At 43.4% G+C, this 26,298-nt stretch overlaps 1 protein-coding gene across 3 annotated transcripts in view; it reads left to right on the top strand.

Annotated features, from left to right (window-relative positions):
* The window catches only part of slc29a1.S (solute carrier family 29 member 1 (Augustine blood group) S homeolog), a 29,356-nt gene extending 10,872 nt beyond the window's left edge, over window positions 1–18,484 (top strand). For 2 of the 3 annotated variants that reach the window (XM_018264283.2, NM_001089858.1), the window contains 12 exon segments: window positions 5,480–5,543; window positions 10,204–10,285; window positions 10,930–11,156; window positions 11,739–11,878; window positions 12,046–12,180; window positions 12,751–12,848; window positions 13,720–13,804; window positions 14,021–14,079; window positions 14,889–14,997; window positions 15,140–15,225; window positions 16,842–17,041; window positions 17,714–18,484. In XM_018264283.2, the coding sequence (XP_018119772.1) occupies window positions 5,521–5,543; window positions 10,204–10,285; window positions 10,930–11,156; window positions 11,739–11,878; window positions 12,046–12,180; window positions 12,751–12,848; window positions 13,720–13,804; window positions 14,021–14,079; window positions 14,889–14,997; window positions 15,140–15,225; window positions 16,842–17,041; window positions 17,714–17,825 (1,356 nt within the window). In that variant the 5' untranslated portion in view covers window positions 5,480–5,520 and the 3' untranslated portion in view covers window positions 17,826–18,484. 3 annotated transcript variants of the gene reach the window in all.
* The last annotated feature ends 7,814 nt before the right edge of the window (window positions 18,485–26,298 follow it).

The raw sequence follows: 26,298 nt of genomic DNA, 5'->3' as shown, positions 1-26,298 counted from the left end.
TTTTTCGCACTGAAACCTGTAAATTAACACACTTCAAACACATAAAACGGGTAACTCCCGTGTGCAAGAGCCCTTAACCACAAGGGAGGAGTAACTATTTTTTGGTTGCTATAAGTTACAAGGTTAGTGCAAATATGTTTGTGCAGAGTCCATCTGGAATAGCACTTGTTATCCCCAGTGATGAGATATGATATAAGGACCCTTAATTTGTGCCCCCATACATTCTTTCTGGTCTCCTGTGGTAGTTGGGTCTTAAAGGAGAACTAAACCCTAAAAATGAATAAGGTTAAAAATGACATATTTTACATACTGAACTTATTGCACGAGGCTAAAGTTTCATCTTGTCAATAGCAGCAATGATCCAGGACTTGTCACAGGGGGTCACCATCTTGGAAAGTGTCTGTGACACTCACAAGCTCAGTGGGCTCTGAGCAGCTGTTGAGAAGTTAAGCTTAGGGCTCGTCACTAATTATCCAGCAGAAAATGAGGTTGTAATATAAGCTGATACTACAGGGCTGATTATTAAATTCTGCTGCTAGGCTTTAGTTCTCCTTTAAAGGCTTTCCGAGAAGCTCAGTAGGACGTGGGTAGCCTATGAGAACTTTGCTTTCACATAGGGAAAGGTAAGCTGCAGTTCCCTGTCAGGTCTGCCTAGCTGCTGAAATAGCCCTTGATTCCATCCCAAATGGACCTTCCATTTAAGGTTGCAGATAAATGTAGGGTTTTGTGGTTAAGCAGCAGCTTGAGAGTGTGACTTCCCAGTAGCATTAAGTGAATTGGAGGTCAGTTAATCCATGAACAGGACAAAGTGATCCTTGAAACATCATACAGCTCATCCCTGACCTACATATTATCCTCATGTATGAAACTTACATGGAAAGACAATGAATCCTGCTTGCAACAAGGGTTAGCTTTGCCTTTATTGACTATAATGAGTAAAGCATTATTCTGCTGTAGGCATCCAATGTCATTAAAACAAAAGGCTTAAATGCTGTAACTGGGACTAAACCTCGACATTTTCATTCCTCTTCTTTCTTCCCTGCCTTTGCTCATATCCCATTGGCACCCTCTTCCACTGCCCCTTGGGAACACATTGGGGCCTATTTACTATGCTCTGTAAAATTAAATTCACTTAAAAAAAACGGTGTAAAATGATGTGTAAGTGCAATTTTTTCTGTGTTTTATCTTACGCCATGTGATTTTGCGAATGCCAGATTTGCCGCCGTTATTTTACACTTCAGAGCTTTGTAAGTAAGTTCTGGAGGAAGTTGCTCAAACAAAGTGCATTAAAAAAAATTACGCAATTTTTACGCTGTTTTTACACGGCGATGCCTGGCAATGTGTGCCGCATTATTCTGCTGTAGGCATCCAATGTATAACTCCCTTCCATACCCAAAAATGCCATCAGTCAGTTCCTGCCATTGTGCTGCCCCCATAGACTTACAGTGAGTGAGATTCTTCTGGTTGCAAAAATTTTGCAGAACTTTCCAACCCCAGGAGTCTGAAAACATAAACAGAAAAATATGTCCCTGAAGCAGAATGTTCTCAGGAAAGACTGAATGGGATTTCCACAGGAAGAACTGATTGGAGAGGGAAATGACTCAGCAGGGATGGGGGACTAGATAATATCCAGGGAAATCAATAATGTCATAGGCTTTGTGTCCTCCTGGAATATCCCTTTTTTATAGTGATGCCACTGCCAATCCACAAACACATTCCCTATCCTGCTGTGCCTCCTCTGCAACTAATCATTCTTGCCAATGCCCACTTTCCCCTAACATACATTCCGCCAATTTTTTCACTCTGTAACTGCCAACATACATTCCACCCAATGCTCCACAACTTCATTAAAATGCAACAGAATCCTGCAACGGGAATCCCTGGTGATCTGTGCCAGTCTGGCTGCCTGTTCTTTATTTTGTAACAGGAATTGGAAGGGTTAAATCCAGTTTTTGTAGCACAGAACAACTAAAGAGTCTGATCTCACGGAGCCAAAATGGCACAATAATGGCGGGATGGCTCCCATGGTGTGGGAATAACAGGGCCGCCATCAGGGGGGCACAGTCTTCCCGGGCCCGGCAGAATTTAAGGTTAAAGGGGGGCCCAGCTGTGTCGCACTTTCGGATTAGCCATTTTAAGAGTGTGCAAGCCGAAGAGCCGAAGCCTTTCGTTGAAGAAAACCGAAGAAGCTGCCATCACCGAGGGCAAGGAAGAAGAACCTGAGGTAAGTTCCACTGAACACCAATTTTTTTTAATTAAACCCCACCAATGCTTTATTTTAATCCTGTATGGGCCCCTGGCCACCAAAATTAAAAAAAAAATTCTATGGGGCCCCTGACCACCATTTTTCTAATTTGTAAAGGGGGGGGGGCCTTGTCACCAGTTTTTTTTTCCCTTAATTTTCTATGGGACCCCTGACCACCAATAGTATATTTAACTTGTGGGGAAGACCCTTTTGGTCGAAACGCGCTGGGCTCATTAAGTAATGTTTTGTATCTTTTGTTCATGTTTCCTTTTGTAATAAATTAAATTTTTTCAATTGGGTGTGCAACCCGTCTGACTTTTTGGATGTTATTTTTTGGAGACCCTTATGGGGAGCCTCCTATGGATTAGCAACCCGCATTCTAATTTTGAGGGTGTGAGCCTTCTTTCCTGATTCTATAGGGACAGAACATCGTCTGATTTGTTCTTTTACTATTTTATTTGATCTGAATGGTTAGTGGTAGGTCGGGAGATGGCTCAGATATGAAGGTAAATCTGCACGTCTATGGCCAGCTTAAGGCTAATGCCAGTACCATCAATGACTGTATGGCATCAATCTGCCACTGCACACATTTTAGCCAATGTGAGACAATGTTGATGAGGACAGGGAGTGAAACTGCCACACATGGTGGTTGCCAACCCCACTGAGCAGCTTTAGCTTTTTGGGGTGTTACAGGGATCCTGAAGTTCCAGTCAAGTGACAATATTTCTGGGCCATTCCGTGGGTGTTTCCATGGACTGTATGGGCTGACAGTGCAGAATGCCCCCCTCTCTGCTCCCGCCATATCCCATGTTGCTGGGACAGATTTAACCGTGGGATTATTTTTACTCCCTGTGCACAGAATGTTCCGTGGAGAGGCAAGAGAGTTATCTCTCAGGATTGTCTCTGCTTTTAGATGAGAATGTTGGGATCTCAGCCCCACCAGTACATCAAGTTCTAGCAGATATTACATGAGATCTCCACTCAAAATATTTGTGCCTAATTTAAAAGAATATAATTATTTAATGTACATTCATTGCAAATCTGCTTTTAAAAATTGTTTGCTCATTGTGATTGCAATATCTACCTGCCTCTTGCTATTCTCTGCAGTGCTAGTTTTGACTATTAGAGTAAAGGGATTCTGTCATGATTTTTATGATGTAGTTTTTGTTTCTAAATGACACTGTTTACACTGCAAATAATTCACTCTACAATATAAAATTTCATTCCTGAACCAGCAAGTGTATTTAGTTGTAATATTGGTGTGTAGGTGCATCTCAGGTCATTTTGCCTGGTCATGTGATTTCAGAAAGAGCCAGCACTTTAGGATGGAACTGCTTTCTGACAGACTGTTGTTTCTCCTACTCAATGTAACTGACTGTGTCTCAATGGGACCTGGATTTTGCTATAAATGCTGTTCTTAGATCTACCAGGCAGCTGTTATCTAGTGTTAGGGAGCTGCTATCTGGTTACCTTCCCATTGTTCTGTTGTTAGAATGCTGGGCAGGGGGTTGATATCACTCCAATTTGCAGTACAGCAGTAAGGAGTGACTGAAGTTTATCAGAGCTCAAGTCACATGACTGGGGGCAGCTGGGACATTGACAATATTTCTAGCCCCATGTCAGATTTCAAAATTAAATATAAAAAATCTGGTTGCTCTTTTGAGAAACGGATTACAGTGCAGAATTCTGCTGGAGCAGCACTATTAACTGATGCGTTTTGAATTTTTTTTCCCATGACAGTATCCCTTTAATATAGCAGATTAACATACCTGTTAAATGATACCCTAGCTACCAGACAGCTTCTGAAATGCCAAACTGGAGATCTACAGTATGTCTCACTAACAGTTAATTTAAAGGTGATCTAACCTCTGGACCCCCTGTCTCTGTTGGTGTTTCATGCTCAGTGTTTGCCCTTCTCTGACCCAAATAAGTCCATTGCCCAAGGTTAAAACTGGTGAGCAGATCCAGGGCTAGTATTGGTGCAGGTGCATGGGCTGTTCTCTGCTGAGCCGTAGGGTTACTGGATAAACAATAGATGTTTCTATAGAACATTACTGGGCAGTTCAGAACCAGGAGAAGCTGGTGGGAACCAAAGTGGTCTTTTTATTTTTTATTCAGTGCCTCAGGAGCTAAACTCCCCCAGTCCAGCAGAGCCGACACCTGGAATATAAAATGGGGCACATATATATATATATATATACATAGAGCTGGATGCCCCTGAGAATAAACATCAATGTACGGATGGTACATTCACCTGCAACTTGGGGCTTCAGCAGCCTTTACAGGGGAACTTCACCCACAAACTTTGTTCCATAAATAGAGGAAATGTAATGTAAATTATTGATTCATTCTCCATAGTTATGTGTAAATGCAAATGCTGAAAGTGACTCCTGACTCTGTAGAAGAGGCCAACGGATTCAAAGAACTGGAGAAGAACTAATTTTTACTAAATTGTTTCAGGAGTCAGAAACAGAGAGACAAATACAGGGAGGGGTTTATTCTTTAAGGTGGCCATACACGTAGAGATCGCCAAACGAGCGACTCTCTCCCCAATATGCCCACCTTGAGGTGGGCGATATGGGGCTGATCCGATCGTGGGCCCTAGGACCCAACGATTGGATCATAACAAATGGTAAACGGGCGGTCAGATCGCACAGGATTTTTAGTCCTGTCCGATCGACATCTGAACGACTTTCGGCCAGATATCGATCGGGGAAGCCCTTCGAGGGTCTCATACACGGACCAATAAGCTGCCAACTTTGTCGGTCGGCAGCTTTCATCGGCCCATGTATGGCCACCTTTACTCATTGTTGGGCTTCTCTCTGTTATGGTGGGAACCAATTCATGCACAGTAGCAGGGACAATGCTGGGCTTCTTAGGGATTTCTGGGCAGATAGAGAACTCAGTACTCTTCTACTTGAACATTACAGTGTTATTGGTTTTACTGCTCATACTGCTGCCGCACAGCTGTTTGGATCATTTGTATGATCTACATTTGGCTCTTCTGAGCAGCACTCTAATCTGTGTCCATCAGATGAGTAAACAACTCCTGGGTTGGGAGGTTTGTAGAACTTGACTCTTTTAAACATTGAATCCTGGTTTGGCTTCATGGTACAACCCAATGGTGTATCCTGATGAGATTAGGCCACTACGTCTCATACACATTTTATATGTCTGTGTGTTCTGATATCTCTCTTATCTTCTGCTATAACATAACTGTCTTTGCCCTGCCAGGGATCAGCTCCACTGAGAACATACAGAACTCCAGCTAAACCATGGCCAACCCCCCGACAGACAGGTAAGTGCTTGTATTTGGAGCAGTGCAGGGGTCTCTGTTTATGTGGAGCAGTGCAGGGGTCTCTGTGCTTATGTGGTGCAGTGCAGGGGTCTCTGTGTTTATGTGCAGCACTGCAGGGGTCTCTGTGCTTATGTGGTTTAGTGCAGGGGTCCCTGTGCTTATTTGGAGCAGCGAAGGGGTCTCTGTGCTTATGTGGAGCAGTGCAGGGGTCTCTGTGTTTATGTGGAGCAGTGCAGGGGTCTCTGTGTTTATGTGGCTGGCGCAGTGCAGGGGTCTGTGTTTATGGGGAGCAGTGCAGGGGTCTCTGTTTATGTTACTGGCGCAGTGCAGGGGTATGTGCTTATGTGGAGCAGTGCAGGGGTCTCTGTGCTTATGTAGAGCAGTGCAGGGGTCTCTGTGCTTATGTGGAGCGGTGCAGGGGTCTCTGTTTATGTGGAGCAGTGCAGGGGTCTCTGTGCTTATGTGGAGGAGTGCAGGGGTCTCTGTGTTTATGTGGAGCAGTGCAGGGGTCTCTGTGCTTATGTGGAGGAGTGCAGGGGTCTCTGTGTTTATGTGGTGTATTGCATGGATCTCTGTTTATCAGGGATTCTGGAGTCTGAGTTCCACACAAATGTTGAGCAAGGTCCAAGGTCCAGTGACCGGCGGATCAGGGAAAGGGCACAATGAAACTATACAACATTTTGTGCACATTGACCCTGAGCGAGGAAGGACACAATAAGTTGCTCCTTTTAGTGGGTCACTTAAAGCTGCACCACCAGAGACTAATGAGGCAGTGGATATATAGCTGTTGTATAGTTGCTGGGAGTTGCAGGGCATTCTTATTTTTGTACATTGCTGTAACTTTCTGCCATTTAATTTATATGAGTGGATTGTTTGCATGTAGGTTACACTGAGAGGGTTGATTTTCTTTTCTCTCTTTTCCTGGGAAATGGGAGGAGCAAACTGCTGTGTGCCGCAGATGGGCCCTGGCCCATGTTAATTCTAATGATGGATTTCACATTGGCTTTCTCTAATTAAGGGGGAGGGTTAATAACTAGGGCTTGGGAGTCGGACTGGGCCAGGGATGTGCTTGTGCAGGAAAATTAGAAAAACATGTATTAATTATGCTTCTTATCCAACGCATGACAGTATTTCCTTTGGGTCTAGATGGGAGTAGCCTTTTTAGCAATCTAGTGGCTACTCCATTTCATGTGATTCATGGTGGGGGGGGAGGGGCAGGCCCGGACTGGCAATCTGTGGGTTCTGGCAAATGCCAGAGGGGCTGCTGTATGGTTCCATAGAAAGTTACCATATGGGGGGCTGGTAGGAGGTTGTTGTGGGCCTGGGGGGGGGGGGGTTACTTCCCACTCCTGCCTCCTAAATGGATCACTTGTCTTCCTTCCATCACGGACATTTACACCACTCGCTGCATCCGTAAAGCCACCAGCATTGTGGCTGATCCAACACCCCCCTCACACTCACTGTTCACACTCCTGCCATCTGGAATAAGGTACCGAAGCATTAGGGCCCTCACTACCAGACTGTGTAACAGTTTCTTCCCCCAAGAATACTCAGGGACCGGACAGATCTCTCTCACACACACACTCCATCTGACCTTACTATATACCACAACGCTACACAGCCACTGTACGCCATTGGATAAATAAATAGCCATTGGATACAATTGTTCTCTGTGAGCACATCTGCACTTTATCATGTTCTTACTACTATTATATCACAATGATACACCATCATGTCTGAGGTTTAGCATTATTAACTTAACATATTACATCTGCTGAGTTTGCACTGTCTTGTCCTGTCCCTGCACTATACTGTCCTGTCTTGCAGGAGTTGCATATTTTTGCACTTGCACTTTTTGTCTGTTGTCCGTTACATCTATGTTGTGTGTAGCACCATGGTCCTAGAGGAACGTTGTTTCGTTTGACTGTGTACTGTCCAAACATATATATATGAAATGACAATAAACTCACTCTTGACTTGCCCTAATGACTTTGCTTTAATTTCATGACTGTGTCCATCATCTTGTGGCCAATACTGGAACTGCATGTACAGTCGTGTTCAGAAAAATAGCAGTCGGATATCACTTACCTAATCAATCCCTGTTTTTGGTAGAAATCATATTTCTACATGGCAAATAATTTACTAGTAGGTGTAGTAGAGTAATAGAAAATGAACAGACCCAACAGTCATGACATGCTGCTGATTCTGTGTAATTGAATCATTAATTGAGGCTTGTTTCAAATAAAAGTAGTGTTCCAAATAATAATAGCTTGTTCCAAATATTTGCAATTAGTGAGCTCATTCATTCTGTGAAAAACCAGGTGTCAAATACGACTCTTATTTAAGGAAAGAGCAAATGTTGTGCTGCTGGTTATAGTGCATTTCTCTCTGAAAATCTGAGTAAAATGGCTTGTTCCAGACATTGTTCGAAAGAACAGATTACTTTAAAGTGGACATGTCACCCAGACATAAAAAGCTGTATAATAAAAGTCCTTTTCAATTTTTTTTTTTTACTATAACATCCATAAACTTCTTAAAAAAAAATCTCAGCTGTCAATCACATCTTTCTTTCCCTCCTCTATGCTTCAGGCATAAGGGCAGGGCAGGCAGTTACAACTGCTCTCCCAACATCCTCCCTCTCCTCGCCATCTAATTGTGAAGCCAGTGCGTGGGCTTCGGCATCAGGTGCCCTATTCTGGCGAATAAACAAGATTTTGGCATAATGAGAAAAACTTTCCTTAAAGGGCATGTAAAGGCAAAAAAAATAAAATCCCATTTCTACTTTCTTTAATGAAAAAGAAACCTATCTCCAATATACTTTAATTAAAAAATGTGTACAGTTTTTTTATATAAGAAACCTGACTGTATGCAGTGAAATTCTCCCTTCATTTACTGCTGTGGAAAGGAATTGTCAGACGGTCCATAACTGCTGAGCAGGGAAACAATCATACTTATGAACAGTAGGGGGAGCCCCCACCTTGCTTCCCAGCCATGCAGAACTCAAGCAGCTTTGTTTATGACGATCCCTAAGCAGCCCAGACCACACTGAGCATGTGCACAGTCTTAGTCTTGCAAAGATGTATAACAAAACTTACAAGATGGTGACCCCCTGTGGCCAACTTTGAAAGCATAAATCATTTCTTTGATTAGGCTTGAGGTGCAGTAAGTTCATGTTTATGTTTAGTATACAAAATACAGCATTTCTAGCCTTATTCTATTTTAGACTTTACATGCCCTTTAATAACAGTGTCCACAAAATGGCAGCTGCCTTCGTGCTGTGATTGTGATGTCCAAGACTTAACAGAAACAAGATTTAAATAATTTAAATAGTGTAAGTGAAGTTTATTTTGCTTGACTAACATCATAAAATAGGATTTGGAATTATTTCTTAGGATGACAGGTCCCCTTTAATTAAAAAGTTGATTGGAGAGGGGACAAAACATAAAAAGTGCAGAAAATGATTGTCTGCTCAGCTAAAATAATATCAAATGCTTTAAAATGGAAACCAAAACCTCAAAGACGTGGAAGAAAATGGAAAACTACCATTTGAATGGATAGAAGAATAACCAAAAATGGCAAAGACTCAGCCAATGATCAGCTCCAGGAAGATGAAAGAAGGAGTAAAGTTACCTGTGAAACTGGTATGTGAAGCCAAACCATAGTCAAGAAGCCTGTGCAAAGTCCCATTGTTGAAAAAAAGATGTGTTGAAGAGCTTACAATTGACAGGCCTTAAGAGAAATGGTACAACATTTTGTGAAATGATGAAAGCAAGATTGTTCTTTTTGGGTCTAGGGGCCACAGACATTTTGTCAGACGACCCACAAACACTGAATTCAAGTCACAGAGTGAAGCCGGGGGCACAAAACAAGAATCATGACATGGGGATGTTTCTCATACTATGGTGTTGGCCCGATTTATCTCATACAAGGGATCATGGATCGGTTTCAATACATGAAAATACTTGAAGAGGCCATGTTGCCTTATGCTGAAGAGGAAATTCCCTTGAAACAAGACAAGACAACGACCCCAAACTCACCAGTAAATGAGCAACATCTTGGTTCCAGATTGGCCCAATCCCCCTGATCTTAATCCAATAGAAAACTTGTGGGGTGACATAAAAATGGTGTTTGTGAGACAAAAGCAAGAAATGCAGAAGAATTGTGGAATGTAAGAGGTTGTTGGAAGTTGTTGGACTCCATGTAACACAGATGTGCAGCAGTTCTACAGAAACACTGATTATACAACTCAATATTAGTTCAGTCATTTAAAGGAAAGCTAAATCCAGAAACATGTTTCAGTTTATACAGTGAATGTTTGAGTTTATAAAGAAGAATGCAGACATTGGTATTTTTTGGAACAGTCTAATATTCCTCTTTCTTCCCTTTCTGTAAAGGAATAACACAAATTTGATTTGATTTGTGTGATTTGATTAGTGCAGAGTTTCCAATGCATTTGTGTGTATAGAAATAAAAGCTATTATAAGGATTTTGAGCTTTTTTTTTTAAACACACTGCTATTATTCTGAACAGAACTGTATGTCCCCTGCGCTGCTGATGCACATTAAATAGTATTGGTGGGTGGCCGGTGTGCGTTTGTGGGGTTCGTTTGTGTATCATGTGGAGCTAAAGGAGCACAACTCATTACTGTCTCCCCCTGCAGGTACAATGCTGTCTGGTTCATATTCTTCATCCTGGGCCTGGGCACTCTGTTGCCATGGAATTTTTTCATGACCGCCACCATGGTAAGGAGGGGACACAACCTCCCTGATAGGGAACTGCCATGTCTATAGACTGCATTCAAATGACATGGGGTGCTGCCTATAGATACTGAGGCAACCCCCCGTTAAAACTAGGGATGCACCGAATCCACTTTTTTGGATTCTGCCGAACCCCCAAATCCTTGCAAAAGATTCGGCAGAATACTGAACCAAATCCGAACCATAATTTGCATATGCAAATTAGGGGTGGGAAGGGAAAAACATTTCTACTTCCTTGTTTTCTTATAAAAAGTCACGCAATGCCCCACCCCTAATTTGCATACGCAAATTAAGACTCGGATACGGTTCGGCCAGGCAGAAGGACTCCACCGAATCCAAATCCTGCTGAAAAAGGCCGAATCCCGAACCGAATCCTGGATTCGGTGCATTCCTAATTAAAACAGAGAAAGCAGTCTATGTGTAATGAGGCAAGTAATGTTCTACTTACTGTTGTGCAATATACGCACACAACTGATTTAGTGTTGTCCCATTGGTTAGTTATTTTAACGTAGTTTAATGTAGTTATGTATTTATCATGTGATTTGTGTGTAGACCTTCCGAGGATATTGGGGCCAATCCTGCCACTCCATGTACTTGAGGCTGATCCTTTGTCTCCCCTTTTTTCCCAGTATTTCACAAACCGCCTGGCAGAGCCGGGAGATTTCAGGGAGAGCAGCACGGAATTTGTGACGCCCCCCTCTGTGACAATGTTCCCTATCAGCCCCAATGACACCAGTACAAGTGATGGAGCCATGCCTCGGACTTACCTACAAAGCAAGTTCAACAATGTGATGACTCTGTGTGCGATGTTGCCCCTCCTGATATTCACCTGCCTCAACTCATTCCTACACCAGAGGTAGGTGGCACAGGGGCACATTTACTGTAACGGGCAGTAGTTCTAAGCAACCAATCAGCAGTAAGCTTTCATTGTTCTAACTGGGTAAGGCTGATCAAGGTTAAGGGGCAGATTTATCAAGGGTTGATTGAAAATTTGTCAAAAAAAACTGTCAAATTCGACCAGGGAATTTTTAAAATTCGATTCAAGTTTTTTTTAAAAAATTTGATTTTCAAGATTTATCTAACACTGGCCCTTTAAGAACTGCAATTCAACTATTTGCCACCTAAAACCTGCCAAATTGCTGTTTTAGTCAATAGAAGACGTCTTTTTCAGAGAAAAAACTTGAATCGAATTTGATCCTATTCACCCGGGTCTTGGAAATACTATTTTTTTTAATAAATTTTGTTTTTAAAAACTCGCATGAACTCGAAATTCGACCTTTGATAAATGTGCCTCCAAATTTTGATTGGCAGCTGCTGTGAGAGGCAGTTTTACTTGTGCTGGTAAGTGACTGCATAAAAAAAATCGCTGCTCACTAATAACTAATCACTTATCTGTAGCAGAAATAATGTCTCTCACCCACACTCTCCTTGCTTACAGGATTTCCCAGAATATTCGGATTGGTGGAACCTTATTGGCCATTTTCCTCATCTTCCTCCTCACGGCCATCTTTGTTAAGGTTCCCTTCTCCCCGGTCTCTTTCTTCACTGTCACCATGATGAAGATCATCTTCATTAACTGTGAGTCCAGCCAAGAAACTTAACCCATTCCATTCACAGCCCATGCCTTATATAGTGTGGGGGTCACTTATCTGTACCCACTGTGTGCATCAACTAATGTGATAGTGATCCTATCCTCACGGTTCCTATCGTTTCTCTGATTGATTTGTTTGTCTCCCTGGCGGCAGCATTTGGTGCGATTCTACAGGGCAGTCTGTTTGGGTTGGCTGCACTCTTCCCAGCCAGTTACACTTCTCCCATAATGAGTGGACAAGGCATGGCGGGTGCATTTGCAGCAATATCCATGATCTGTGCTCTGGCTAGTGAGTATTCAATCAACATGTTTACTTTATCCCATCTCATGCTTCATCCAGTCCTTGTTGTTATTCTATGCAGCCATTTAGCCAATCATTTTTTCCCAGCTCATATGTCTACTTTCCCTTTAACTTTGCTCCTCTCACCCATTCCAGTGAATGAAATTCCCAATCTGTACTCATTTTAGCCTTTATCTGTATCCTGTCACTCTTTTGCCTCCCATAATGCTCCTCCACCTCCCAAAACATGCAGCCTGTGTCAGGATCAGTATTCTAGCTGCTGTTCTTCTTACCAATCATTCTGAGTGCCATGTCCGGATTTTCCTTCCTACTGGTTGGAAGACAGATCCCCGGACCAATCCTGTCCCTGGCAGCCTCATCATTCCTGCCACCTTGCAGTAAAGTCACAGTGGAATCTTTTATTTTTCACATTTTATGTCCCCTGACCTCATTCCTACACCATGTAACAGCAACTCCAGGTTTTTAACTCCTTCCGTTGTGTTTCTGCTCTCCCTGCAGAGACTTTAGTGTGACAGCAGTGTTTGTGCACCCCAGTAACTCCCTCATTGTAACCTTTAGGTGGCTCTGCTCTGGAGGACAGCGCATTTGGCTACTTTATCACTGCCTGTGTCGTCGTCTTACTGGCCCTCTTGTCATACATAGTTCTGAACAAACTGGTGAGTCTCCAACTGACACAGAACTGTCCCCACCAGATGCCTCTTATATCCATAGAAAGGCAGACACCTTCCAAACTTTCCCTTTAACCTGGTGCAGCAGTGTCGAAATCTCTGCAGCTACCTGGGTGCATTTGTTTAATCATGGGGGGGCAATGCTAATGGTGTAAAAAAAGCCACTTCCCCTTAAAAAGAGTAAGTTTAATTGAACAAGACTGTCCCCCAATTTCAGTGGGGTACAAATGGACACACAGACTTTCTGACCTGTAACATAGACACAGCCAGATCTCTGCCCAGGGCCGCCATCAGGGAGGCACAGGGGGTACTGCTGTACCGGGCCAGTGCCTGAAGGGAGGCCCGGCTGTGCTGCACTTTTCGAAATAGCCGGGCCCCCTTGATAGTGCTGAACCCGCTCCACCTCTCCTGAAGTCTCGAACAGCCGAAATGTGGAAGTGCCGAACAGCCGAAGTTCCGAAGCCGCGAAAAGACAGAAGTTGAAGTCCTGAAGCGTCGTATAGGCCCGAAGTCACGAAAACAGCCGAATTTTTTTTTAACTTGTAAGGGGGGCCCTGGCGCCAATGTTTTTTTTTAAAAAACGTATAAGGGGGCCCTGACCAATAGCTTTTTAGAACTTGTGTGTGTGTTTAGCTTTTTTAGCGCCGATGTCTGTGTGGTCTTTTAACTGTGGTGTGGAGTGGGCGGGATGGGCCCCGAAAATTTTGTTGTACGGGGCCCCGTGATTTCTTATGGTGGCCCTGTCTCTGCCTCTCAGGGGTTCCTTTGATGCTGGTCCCGGACCCAATTGAATGGAAAGCAGTATGAAGACTATGGGTAATGCCCTCATGACTTATCCTTATTAACCCTTTGCTTGCAGGAGTTCTACAGATATTACACTATAGAAAGAGTCTCAGTGGCTTCTCCGACTGAAGTGGAGCTAAAAAAAGACCTGCTGAAAAATGGTGAGAACCTCCCTCCATCCCAGGATAGCCATGTCAGGGGTACAGGGGGAAGAACAGTAGAGAATTCAGCTGGGGTTCCACTTCTGCCTCCCCCCCCCATGTCTGTCACTGCTCCACCCACACCCCACTACGGTTCTTGCCTTTCAGTAGTGGGTTTCCCTGCTCCCTTGGGTGCTGCAGTTGGATCATGGGTGTAATTATCTATTTATCCCACAGGGGGCACAGGAGCAGAAGACACTGATGGAGGAAAATCTGTTATCCACATCCTAAAGAAGGTTTGTTATTAACCTGTCCCTGTCTATTTACATAAAGAGGATTTTTAGTGTAGAGAGGGGTTTACACCCCCCATTAAATCAAAGAAAAAAAGTAGGGATGCACCGAATCCAGGATTTGGTTCGGGATTCGGACAGGTTTTGGTATTTTCAAGCAAGATTCAGATTTGGCCAAATCATTCTGTCCGGTCACACCGAATCCTAATTTTCATACACAAATTAAGGGCAGAGAGGGAAATCGCGTGACTTTATGTCACAAAACAAGCAAGTATAAAATGTTTTCCTCTTCCCACCCCTAATTTGCATATGCAAATTAGGATTCGGAGTCGGTTCAGTATTTGGCCAATTCCTTAGTGAAGGATTTGAGGGTTCGGCCGAATCCAAAATAGTGGATTCAGTGCATCCCTAAAAAAAATGCCTGACCCGGCCCTCGTGTTTCTTTTCAAGCAGTGTCTGTTTCCCAGCAGAAGCTCCTACTCGTGTCATTGTGTAACTGTGATAGGAAGTGGCCTATAGAGTGCAGACAAATTATCTCTGCAATGCATGGGAGCAGTTAGGAATAAATCGCCCTGTGCCAGTATTCTAGACATGAGGAAACAGAAGAGGGGAGGCTGAGGCAGGCACTGCCATGGGGGTTTCTCCCAATATCAGGGACACCTGTTTTTTCAACATCCACCAATAAGTGGTCTCCCCAGATTTGTGCCCTCATTATAGTGAATGTGTCAGGCACCCGTCTACTTACCCCTTATATATTACAAAGCACCCAGGGAAGTAAAGGGAACATGTCTGACCATCTGTCTCTGTTCTATTAGATGTGGGTGCTGGCTCTGTCCGTCTGCTTGGTCTTTACTGTCACCATCGGAATTTTCCCAGCAGTCACAGCGGAAGTGAAATCGACTATTGCGGGAGACAGTAAGTGGGGTAAGTATGGCCAAGGCATTTGGGTCAGGACCGCCCCAGGGGGGTCATTGTGTTTAAGGAAAGGGGCAGGAGATTCCTGGCACACCCGAGATTTTCCCCCCTGCAACCCCTTCTGATTTTCCCAATTTTCTCCCATGTGCAGGTGTTTATTTCATACCTGTATCCTGCTTCCTGCTCTTCAACCTGTTTGACTGGGCTGGGCGGAGTCTCACTGTGCTTACAATGTGGGTGAGTATCTCGGATTATTCAGGGCCACACGCTGGGGACCCCTGTGTGTCCCGTTGTTCTAATATTGAAGTGTAAAGTTTCATTTTTCACCTTCTAAAGCAGCTCTGTGGGGGGGTCGCCGACCATGTAAACTGTTCTAAATTGATACATTTAGTTGATACATTTGTTATCTTTGTCCCTGCTGAGCGGAATCCCTGAGCATCGTTAAAGGCAGCTGTTAGACTTGATACAATAGTTGCCGATACTCCAGAGATGCTGCTGAGAAATGGATCAACTCATTGTATCAACTAAATGTTGTAAAATTGTAACAGTTCAGAATCTGCTCCTGGATCACTGAGCTGCCAGACTCAAACACCAGAGACACCAACATTAAACTTTAAATCTGAAAACAAGTGAAAAAAGTGATTGGAAGGTGAACAATTAAATACCTTCTCGGTACCTGCTCATTAGTACCTACCTACCTGCTTCTGGGCACGTGCCTTCCTGCTCATTAACACCTACCTACCTGCTCAATAGAGCCTACCTACTCATTACCACTGACCTACCCACTCATTAGCAACTACCTACCCATTCAGTAGCACCTAACTATTTGCTTATTATAAACTACCTACCTGTTCAGTAGCACCTACTGACCTGATCATTAGCACCTACCTACCCACTCAGTTGCACCCAATTACCGGCTTATTAGCACCTACTTGTCCACGCTATAGCATCTACTCACTCAGTAACACCTACCTACCTGCTAAGTAAAACCTACCTATTCATTCATATACTACACTTACCTATTCATTCATTAGAATTTACCAGTCCACTCCCTGCCGGCTGCATTGTGAGATTGTGTGGGTTCTCCTGTTGCACAGAAACAAGGGGGACCTCACAGGGAACTGCATTTATATTTCCCTTTGTGAAGGCAGAGCTGTGATTGGCTACCCACTTCCTACTGTTTTTCTAGAGCACAATCTAGACAGGAAAATTCAGTAAAGGGGTCATATTTTAAAAGGAATTTTTACATTTAAACAGATTTTCAAAATCCCCCTCATTGTCAGATTTCCACTGGGCTAAACAGAATCCAGAAAAACCATCTCTTTTTGGAATTAACCCATTGAGTCTCTGTGGCCCTTGTCTGTGTTACAGATAAGGTATAGGATGGAGCACACGATCCGCAGACTCTACTGCATGCTGAGCCGAAAACATGTTCAATGATCAATAAAAACGTTTGCAGCAGAGTCTGTGGATTGTGTGCTCCATCCTATACCTTATCGTTTAAAGTATTATATTTGGTCCGGCTGGTGTGACCTAATAAGGAAAGTGAGCAGTTACACAGGTGTAGAACAAAATCTCGCCTACTATTAAACATAAGTTGGTGATTAAAATCACCTTCTACTCTGTACTTCATGCTCCTCGTCTGCTCTCTTTCCCATGGTCAGACAGGAACCTTCCCCGGGGTAAGTGAATCGAATCTCCTCCAGTACTTACCCCAGTATAGTACAATGCGTGTCTGTGCTTCTGGGCTAAGTGAATCCAATATTCACCATTTAATGACCTGATAGCTGAGTGTGTGGGATGTTCCAGAAGATATAGTTCTGTGTCCATTACGTCTTTCCCTTCCCCCACAGCCTGGGCAGGACAGTAAACTGCTCCCTGTTCTGGTGGCAGCTCGATTGGTGTTCCTGCCTCTGTTCATGTTGTGTAACGTCTCCCCTCGTAACTATCTACCTGTACTTCTTGCCCACGATGCCTGGTACATCTGCATCATGATCCTGTTTGCTTTATCCAATGGTTACCTGGCCAGCCTGTGCATGTGCTTCGGACCCAAGTAAGTAAATGCCAGTTCTCTCGTGCCTGGAACCTTCTCTTCCTTTAACCTGTGCTCCCCAGTCTCTCTGTATCAATACTCACTGCCCCCCTATAACCTGTACCCCGCAATCCCTCTGTATCAATACTCACTGCCCCCCTATAACCTGTACCCCGCAGTCCCTCTGTATCAATACTCACTGCCCCCCTATAACCTGTTCCTCACAGTCCCTCTGTATCAATACTCACTGCCCCCCTATAACTTGTTCCTCACAGTCCCTCTGTATCAATACTCACTGCCCCCCTATAACTTGTTCCTCACATTCCCTCTGTATCAATACTCACTGCCCCCCTATAACCTGTACCCCACAGTCCCTCTGTATCAATACTCACTGCCCCCCCTATAACCTGTTCCCCACATTCCCTCTGTATCAATACTCACTGCCCCCCTATAACCTGTTCCCCACAGTCCCTCTGTATCAATTCTCACTGCCCCCCATAACTTGTTCCTCACAGTCCCTCTGTATCCATACTCACTGCCCCCCTATAACCTGTTCCCCACATTCCCTCTGTATCCATACTCACTGGCCCTTTTAATCTGTACGCCACAGCCCCACTGTCTCTGTACTTACTGTACTTACCTTCTGTAAACACTTCCCTGTCTGAATTGCTGATATGTCCTTCTCCATTGCAGGAAAGTTGGGGTGCATGAGGCAGAGACGGCCGGAGCTATCATGGCTTTCTTTCTATCCCTCGGCCTCGCCCTCGGAGCTGGACTTTCATTCCCATTACGCATCCTCGTCTGATTGAACTTGGGCCCATTAAGCCCCTTCCCCCCCCATCACCCACTGAATATGATGATCCCTACTGGTGCTACTTCTTTTACTTCAGTCAGATCTGTATCTGTGAGTAGAGTGATCTCCAACAGATTTAATTACCAGTTCCTGCCTCTTGTACTTGGAGGCCCAGTGTAGGATTGGACCGTGTCCTCCCCCCTAGAAACGCATTGCGCTTTGGCCCCTGGAGCTGTTTGAATAACCGTTATTTATGTACAGGGGACCCTATTGTGCTCATTGCAGTAACATTCACCATGCTGTGCTGAGGGGCCCTGCTTCTCCCCTAGCACAGGGGCCCCGGGTGCCATTCTGTCTGTATGATGCCAAAGTTACTCCCTCACCTGTGACCTCAAGGACAGTGGTCACCATCATAGCTATTCTGTGCCCATCAGTGTGGGGTAAAAGAGCCACATGGGGCTGCGGCCCCCTAAGGGTTTACTGACTTTTATATTTACTCATTACTATTTTTATATCTGAAACTGATTTTCCAGGATACCCCTCGCACCCTGTTATCATCATCATTATTATTATTATTATTATTATTATTATATGCAGTTTACAAGGTTGGGAGCCACTGAGAGAAGCTCTCACTATTGTGATCTTAATAAAGGGTCATTTTTATTAACAAATAATTCTCTATTTCTTTAACAGAAACATTTACAATGTAAAAATATTTGTTTCCAATTATCAGAATCTGTGTAATCCTTGCACCAGCAGAGTTTACAATCTGATGCCCCTGTCTTATGCACACACCAGGGATGAGTGGAAGGAGCAATGGTTTCTGGGGTGAAGGAGGGGGTTGTATGTTTTCTTTGGGGTGCATAGTTTCTGAGCTGGGTGGTGAGGGGCAATGGTTTCTTGGCTCGGGGGGGGGGGGGGTGGGCAATGGTTTCTGGGCTGAGGGCAATGAAAATGATTTCTGGGCTGAGAGGCAATGGGGATTGTGGTTTCTGGACTGGGGGTGCATAGTTTCTGGGGGGTTAAAGGACAAGGAAAGTTAAACTAAAGAAGTAGGCTAGAAATGTTGTACATTGTTTTGTGCTTCTGTATCAGCCCAAGGCAACCACAGCCCTTTAGCAGTAAAGATCTGTGTCTCCAAAGATGCCCCAGTAGCTCCCTATCTTCTTTTCTGCTGATTCACTGCACATGCTCTGTGCTGCTGTCACTTACTGAGCTTAGGGACCCACTCACAATATACAGTACACATAGAATAGAAATGTCACAATATAAGGCTGATTAGTAATTAATACAGATAATTACTACATGGCAGCACAGAAACCAGTGCAATTAGCATCAGAATTTAATAATCAGCAAACCTGTAGCATCAGCTTATATTACAGCCAGGGAAGCTCATTTTCTGCTGGATAATTAGTGACGAGCCCTAAGCTTAGCTTCTCAACAGCCAATCAGAGCCCACTTAGCATGTGAGTGTCACAGACACTTTCCAAGATGGTGACCCCCTGTGACAAGTTTGAAGTCCTGGATCATTGCTGCTATTGACAAGCTGAAACTTTAGGTTGGTGCAATAAATATAGTATATAAAATATGCCATTTTTAGCCATATTCATTTTTAGGGTTTAGTTCTCCTTTAAGAGGGTGTATGGTTTCTGAGCTGGGGGGTGAGGGACAATGGTTCTTGGGCTAAGGGCAGTGTGGTGGGTGGGAATGTTCTCATGAGAACACAGGGATTTAATAAATAATGTGTTAATTAATATATAGATATTGGGGGCATGTTGGCAGGGCTACTAAAAGAGAATCTTGGCAGGTATGACAATCATTTTTTCTGGCCATACTTTTGTCAATATGAGAAAACCACTGATGGGTCATAACCAATTAAAACAAAAGGGGGCAGAAAAATAAGAAATCGTGGCAGATAACAGATCATTTATTATGGTGTTGGATAAACATATTGGGGGTTGAAGTCAAGCAGCAGATAGTTCCAGAAGACCCTGCTGCCCAGGAGAAGATGACACTCCCTTGTAGATTGAGCTGTAATTCCCTCAGTTAATAAACTGCTCCTGCTTTTATGACTAGATATTTTGTAGCTTTCACCATACAACAAATCTCCCTCTCACATTCCCATGAGGATTATCATATTTTCCCTTCTCATTCTCTCCATTCTGTTGATTTCCAGACATTTTGGGGCACAGTGTTTCTGGGGGAACAGGAGGACCAGAAGGAGATACACAAATGGTCCATTAAAATGGATGTACAAAGTGGGAAAGAGCACACCAGAATATGTAGGCAATGCCTTAGTTCATTTGCAGATTTATTGAGTGCACAAGCTTTCGGGGTCACAGCCCCTTCCTCAGGTACCTGAGGAAGGGGCTGTGACCCCGAAAGCTTGTGCACTCAATAAATCTGCAAATGAACTAAGGCATTGCCTACATATTCTGGTGTGCTCTTTCCCACTTTGTACATTCGTTGTAATATTTGGCGTGGAGGCGGCCAGGGATACGGATGCACCCAGCAAGAAAGTAAGTGGTGTGCGGCAAAAGACTCTGCCATTAAAATGGAACCTTGAAAGTAATTTTGGAAGAAGACCTGGAACCTCTTCCTTCTCATTAGGAAAGTGTCTGGAGGCTCAGTGCTCCCAGATTGGTCTATAAATGCCCATAAATTCTCCTAGTAACTTGCAGTGGGAACTAATACTCTTCTTCAGCCTTCTGTGATAAACCGCTGTGTCCCTGGCTGCTACGTAACCCTGGAACAACTACCACCCTGGACCTAACGATGATGCCAGGGTCCCTAAGGAGGGTTGCACCCACGGAAGTGATGCCACCCCCACTCTGAAACTGCATGCCCAACCTCAATTTCACAAAAGGGGATTCAAATTTGTACATATTCTGATGCATCTTACACAAGTTGGGTTAAAGCGGTTGGTCACCTTTAATTTAACTTTTAGTATGCTGAGAGAGCAATATTCTGAGACAATTTGCAATTGGTTTTTATTTATTTATTTTTTCATTCGTTTTAATTTATTATGTGTGTTTTTTTTAAGTTATCTTTTAAAAGCAGCTCTCCAGTTTGTAATTTATTTATGGTGAACAATCTGAAAACAATTGAACTGGAAAAAACACAAAATTCACTGCTCACACAAAATTCACAGCTCAAAACTGTACAGTCTGCCACCTTGTGGTCATTGCGCGTATTACAATGCTTTTAGAAATGCAAAAAAGGGGATGTCAAGGCTAAAAAATAAAATCCTGTTTTTACTTTAATGAAAAAGAAACCTATCTCCAATATACTTTTAAATGTGTACCATTTTTTATAATAAACCTGACTGTATGCAGTGAAATTCCCCTTCCTATACTTGCTCTGACTGCTGTTTATAGGAAACTTCAGACGGTCCCTAACTGCTCTGCAGGGAAACAATCATACTTATGAACAGCAGGGGGAGCCCCCGCCTTACTTCCCAGCCATGCAGAACTCAAGCAGCTTTGTTTGTTTCCCTGTAGAGCAGTCGGCGACTGTTTAGAGATTTGTATTGGATTTTATTTTTGTCTTTACATCCCCTTTACTGTTTCCAACTCCAGCTGGAGGGACAAAGATCATGGAGCCAGATTTAAACAGATAAACTGGGATTCTGTTTGGAGGATTATTTTGCTGCAGTCACTGGTTCTGCAGAGTTGGAGAAAGTTTGTATTAAACAATACAAAAACTATAAAATCCACATTAGATTACATGACAACACAGGACCCAGTGCAGTCTGTATATTCTGATTATTAGAAAATTGGTGGTTGGGGAGCACCGTCCATCAAACACAGAAAATGGTGTGCAGGGTCAAATAATGAATATAATAGAAAAAGAAGAAAAAAGAGCTGACCCATATAGTTGCACCTTCCCATCAAAATCCAAACTCCAGTGAAGCCAAAAATTATTAAAACATAACCTTTAATAAATTCATTAAAACCAAGTCTAGAAAGCACAATTAAAAATATGGTTAGGTATAGGAGGCTGATTGACACGGCATCAGCGGGTTTTAAACGACATGTGCTGATCTCACATAGATCAATTACGGTTGCGGTTGGGAATCTGAGTGGTAAATTCTCAGCACACGAGCCAAGTATAATTCTAACACACACGGCCAAAAAATCATTTGCCAAAAATGTGTTGCCAAAAAGTGGACCAAACCACACCAACCCCTTCACCCACTTGGGGATCCCTCCCTTGTGGTATTAAATATTAGGGATTGGAAGCAAAAGCCCAGATAGTACAAACGCTGGGGCAATAGTTAGTGTTAAATAAACGGATCAAAGGTTTCACCACACCAAACCTCCCCTTCACCCACTTCAGAATCCCTCCCTTGTGGCATTAGGTAGGATAGTTGGAAACCAGATACCGACCACTAAAGTATTACGTTGCTTATGGGTATGTTGTAATGAGCAAAGTGTCAAGACCACGGATCATTCCATTATCCAACCCCTTCGCCCACAGAGATCCCCTCCCGATCCGTTTTTACCCTATAGAGCCATTCTATGTCCCTATCAGACGCCTGCCTAACCAAAACTAAAAATGCGCCTGACGCGCGTTTCACCCGCCAAGTTGCGGGCTTTGTCAAAGGCAAAAGACAGGCCGGTATCGCACCTCTATTTCACAATGCGGAAGAGCCGGTAGTCATTTGAATTCAGCCAATCAGAGGGCTGTACTGCCATCCCTGCAGCGTGAAAGCCAATCTCCTCGCTAGACGTCACAATGAGGCGGAGTCCTCCCAAGATGCGAACTCAGCCTGCTATGGCTGATCGGCTATTGCGCAACCTGTACAGTCATGACAGCGCTAAGCGTCGCAAAGGGGCAGAGTCATCTCAATTGCGAAAATCCTTTACCCTTTATAAGGATTTATTTTTGTTTTGCCGCAAGCTCTTGCTGAAAAAGCATTTTCATCAAGGTTCTAACCACAATGAAATAGGACTAGTCAACCCCTTGATGGCTACCCCTGATCCGGCCAACCCATACGATTTGTCACATCATGCAACTGATATCACTACTGAACAGATAGCTTTTGACCAAGCAGTATCTGAGCTAACAGACTTGTTGGCTGAACAAAGTGACCCTAACAGGCAGTTTAAAACAAAAAGTAGATATATGCCCCCTAGAAATACAAGCACGGCAGTTATCACCTTTGGTGAATTAGTTATGCGTGACTTCATGAACATACCCAGTCAGGGTTGTGACAACCTCAACCATGAGGAAAGACTTGCCATACAACAAATATCCTCTTGGCAGGATGTGATTATAAAACCCTCGGATAAGGGGGGTAATATAGTCTTATGGCCACGTGTTATGTATTTGACGGAGGCACTTAAACAACTAAATGATACTGCATGTTATCGTAAACTTCCTAAAGATCCAACGACGGAGTTCAGGAATCTCTATAATAATCTGATTTCAGATGGTTTACAAACTGGACTCATTACTACAACAGAGTCAAAAGCACTACATAATGACATATCAGTGACGCCAACCTTTTACATGCTCCCCAAAATACACAAAAGTCTCACAAAACCCCCTGGCAGACCAATTGTATCTGGTAATGGGAACATGTGTGAAAGGGCGAGCCAATTTATCGATATGAAGTTGCGTAAATTCGTAATTACTCTTCCCTCATATATCAAAGATACTGGGGATTTACTTAAAAAATTGGTGGAAGTGAAGGTGGATAGTGACACCTATATAGTGGGATGTGATGTTGAATCCCTGTACTCTTCCATCTCCCACAAACAGGGCTTACAGGCAATACGATATTTTATGGAGACAGAATCTAACTGGGATGGCCAATTTATAGATTTCATGGCAGATCTCACTGACTTTTGCCTAAACCACAATTTCTTTGTGTTCAATGATAAATACTACCTACAAGTCAGGGGTGTAGCCATGGGTGCAGCTTTTGCACCAACGTATGCCAATTTGTTCATGGGTTGGTGGGAGGCCAATAGTGTATTTGGTGATCATATGGCATGCTATACCAAACATATATCCTATTGGTTTCGCTACATTGATGATCTGATGTTTTTTTGGACAGGCACTAGTGAGGAGCTGAACACATTTTTACAATGCCTGAACACCAACCATCTTAATATCAAACTCACACATACTATTAGTAAGGAGAGTATTGATTTTTTGGATATCACGATTAAGATTGAGGAGGATGGCACTATTAGTACTGACTTGTACCGGAAAGCCACCGCGACCAACTCCATCCTTCATTTCCAAAGTCACCACCCAATGTCCACAAAGAAAGGCATCCCAGTAGGTGAATTTCTGAGGTTACGGCGCAATTGTTCAGATTTAACTTTGTTTCGTAAGAGAGCTAGTGAATTGACTGAACGTCTTAAACACAGGGGATACTCACAGAATGTGATTCATCAAGCTTATGATAGAGCGATCAAGACCCCTAGAAACTCTCTTCTATATACCAACAGATGTAACCCACAGAACACTGGTCAACCCCCTAGATTTATAGGTACATATTGCAAACAATGGCCTATTATAGATACAGTTTTGAAGAAACATTGGCATATTTTACATACTGACCCAGTTCTCTCTACTATAGTGGGCCCACGACCATTAATTTGCTGTCGACGGGCGCCGAACCTTAAAGATCGTCTGGTTAAGAGTCATTTTTCCAAACAATCCCAGATATCTGCGAATGGGACATTTGCATGTGGCAAATGTAAAGTTTGTGTATATATGCATAACCAGAAACAGGTAGTTGATAGATTTGGCAAAAGACACAGGATTAACCATCATTTTACATGCAATACCAATAATATTGTATATATGCTAACTTGTCCTTGCAAGAAAATATATATTGGGAAAACAATTCGTGCCTTTAAGAACAGATTGATGGAACACATCCATAGTATTAATAATGCTCTGGATCTATTGAAAGCCAATAAAAAACTACCACCAGTTAGTCGACATTTTCTGGAAGCCCACAACCATTCGAGTTCTGGTTTGAAAGCAATGGGTCTGTCACAAATTTCCCTTGGTATAAGAGGGGGTGATCTTGAAACAGCTCTCCTATCCAGAGAAAGTGAATGGATATTCCTAATGAATGCATTGAGCCCTAATGGCCTCAATGAGAGCATTATTATGAATATATTCATCTAGCAGCTTGGGATATAATAATAATGATTAATGCATTTTGATGTACAACATGTTCGTGCTACCTATTTGGCTGTAACAAAATTTGGCAACAATGTCTCAGCCACCCTGTTTATACTCTGTGTCCAACCATATAGAATACAATGTTGCGCTTTTAGCTGTCAGGACCGTACAGGTGCGCAATAGCCTAGCAGTTAGAGTAGGCAGAGTTCGCAATTGAGATGACTCTGCCCCTTTGCGACGCTTAGCGCTGTCATGACTGTACAGGTTGCGCAATAGCCGATCAGCCATAGCAGGCTGAGTTCGCATCTTGGGAGGACTCCGCCTCATTGTGACGTCTAGCGAGGAGATTGGCTTTCACGCTGCAGGGATGGCAGTACAGCCCTCTGATTGGCTGAATTCAAATGACTACCGGCTCTTCCGCATTGTGAAATAGAGGTGCGATACCGGCCTGTCTTTTGCCTTTGACAAAGCCCGCAACTTGGCGGGTGAAACGCGCGTCAGGCGCATTTTTAGTTTTGGTTAGGCAGGCGTCTGATAGGGACATAGAATGGCTCTATAGGGTAAAAACGGATCGGGAGGGGATCTCTGTGGGCGAAGGGGTTGGATAATGGAATGATCCGTGGTCTTGACACTTTGCTCATTACAACATACCCATAAGCAACGTAATACTTTAGTGGTCGGTATCTGGTTTCCAACTATCCTACCTAATGCCACAAGGGAGGGATTCTGAAGTGGGTGAAGGGGAGGTTTGGTGTGGTGAAACCTTTGATCCGTTTATTTAACACTAACTATTGCCCCAGCGTTTGTACTATCTGGGCTTTTGCTTCCAATCCCTAATATTTAATACCACAAGGGAGGGATCCCCAAGTGGGTGAAGGGGTTGGTGTGGTTTGGTCCACTTTTTGGCAACACATTTTTGGCAAATGATTTTTTGGCCGTGTGTGTTAGAATTATACTTGGCTCGTGTGCTGAGAATTTACCACTCAGATTCCCAACCGCAACCGTAATTGATCTATGTGAGATCAGCACATGTCGTTTAAAACCCGCTGATGCCGTGTCAATCAGCCTCCTATACCTAACCATATTTTTAATTGTGCTTTCTAGACTTGGTTTTAATGAATTTATTAAAGGTTATGTTTTAATAATTTTTGGCTTCACTGGAGTTTGGATTTTGATGGGAAGGTGCAACTATATGGGTCAGCTCTTTTTTCTTCTTTTTCTATTATATTCTGATTATTAATCAGTCTTGTTGTATCGGCTTCTGGCAGATATTATCTGACTTGTGCTGTTTTGATCATTTATGACGATCCCTAAGCAGCCCAGACCACACTGA

The sequence above is a fragment of the Xenopus laevis genome, chromosome 5S (assembly GCF_017654675.1).
Source record: "Xenopus laevis strain J_2021 chromosome 5S, Xenopus_laevis_v10.1, whole genome shotgun sequence".
NCBI lineage: Eukaryota > Metazoa > Chordata > Amphibia > Anura > Pipidae > Xenopus > Xenopus laevis.
Note: the sequence above shows the minus strand (reverse complement) of the source record. Positions and strands in the feature narration are given on the sequence as shown.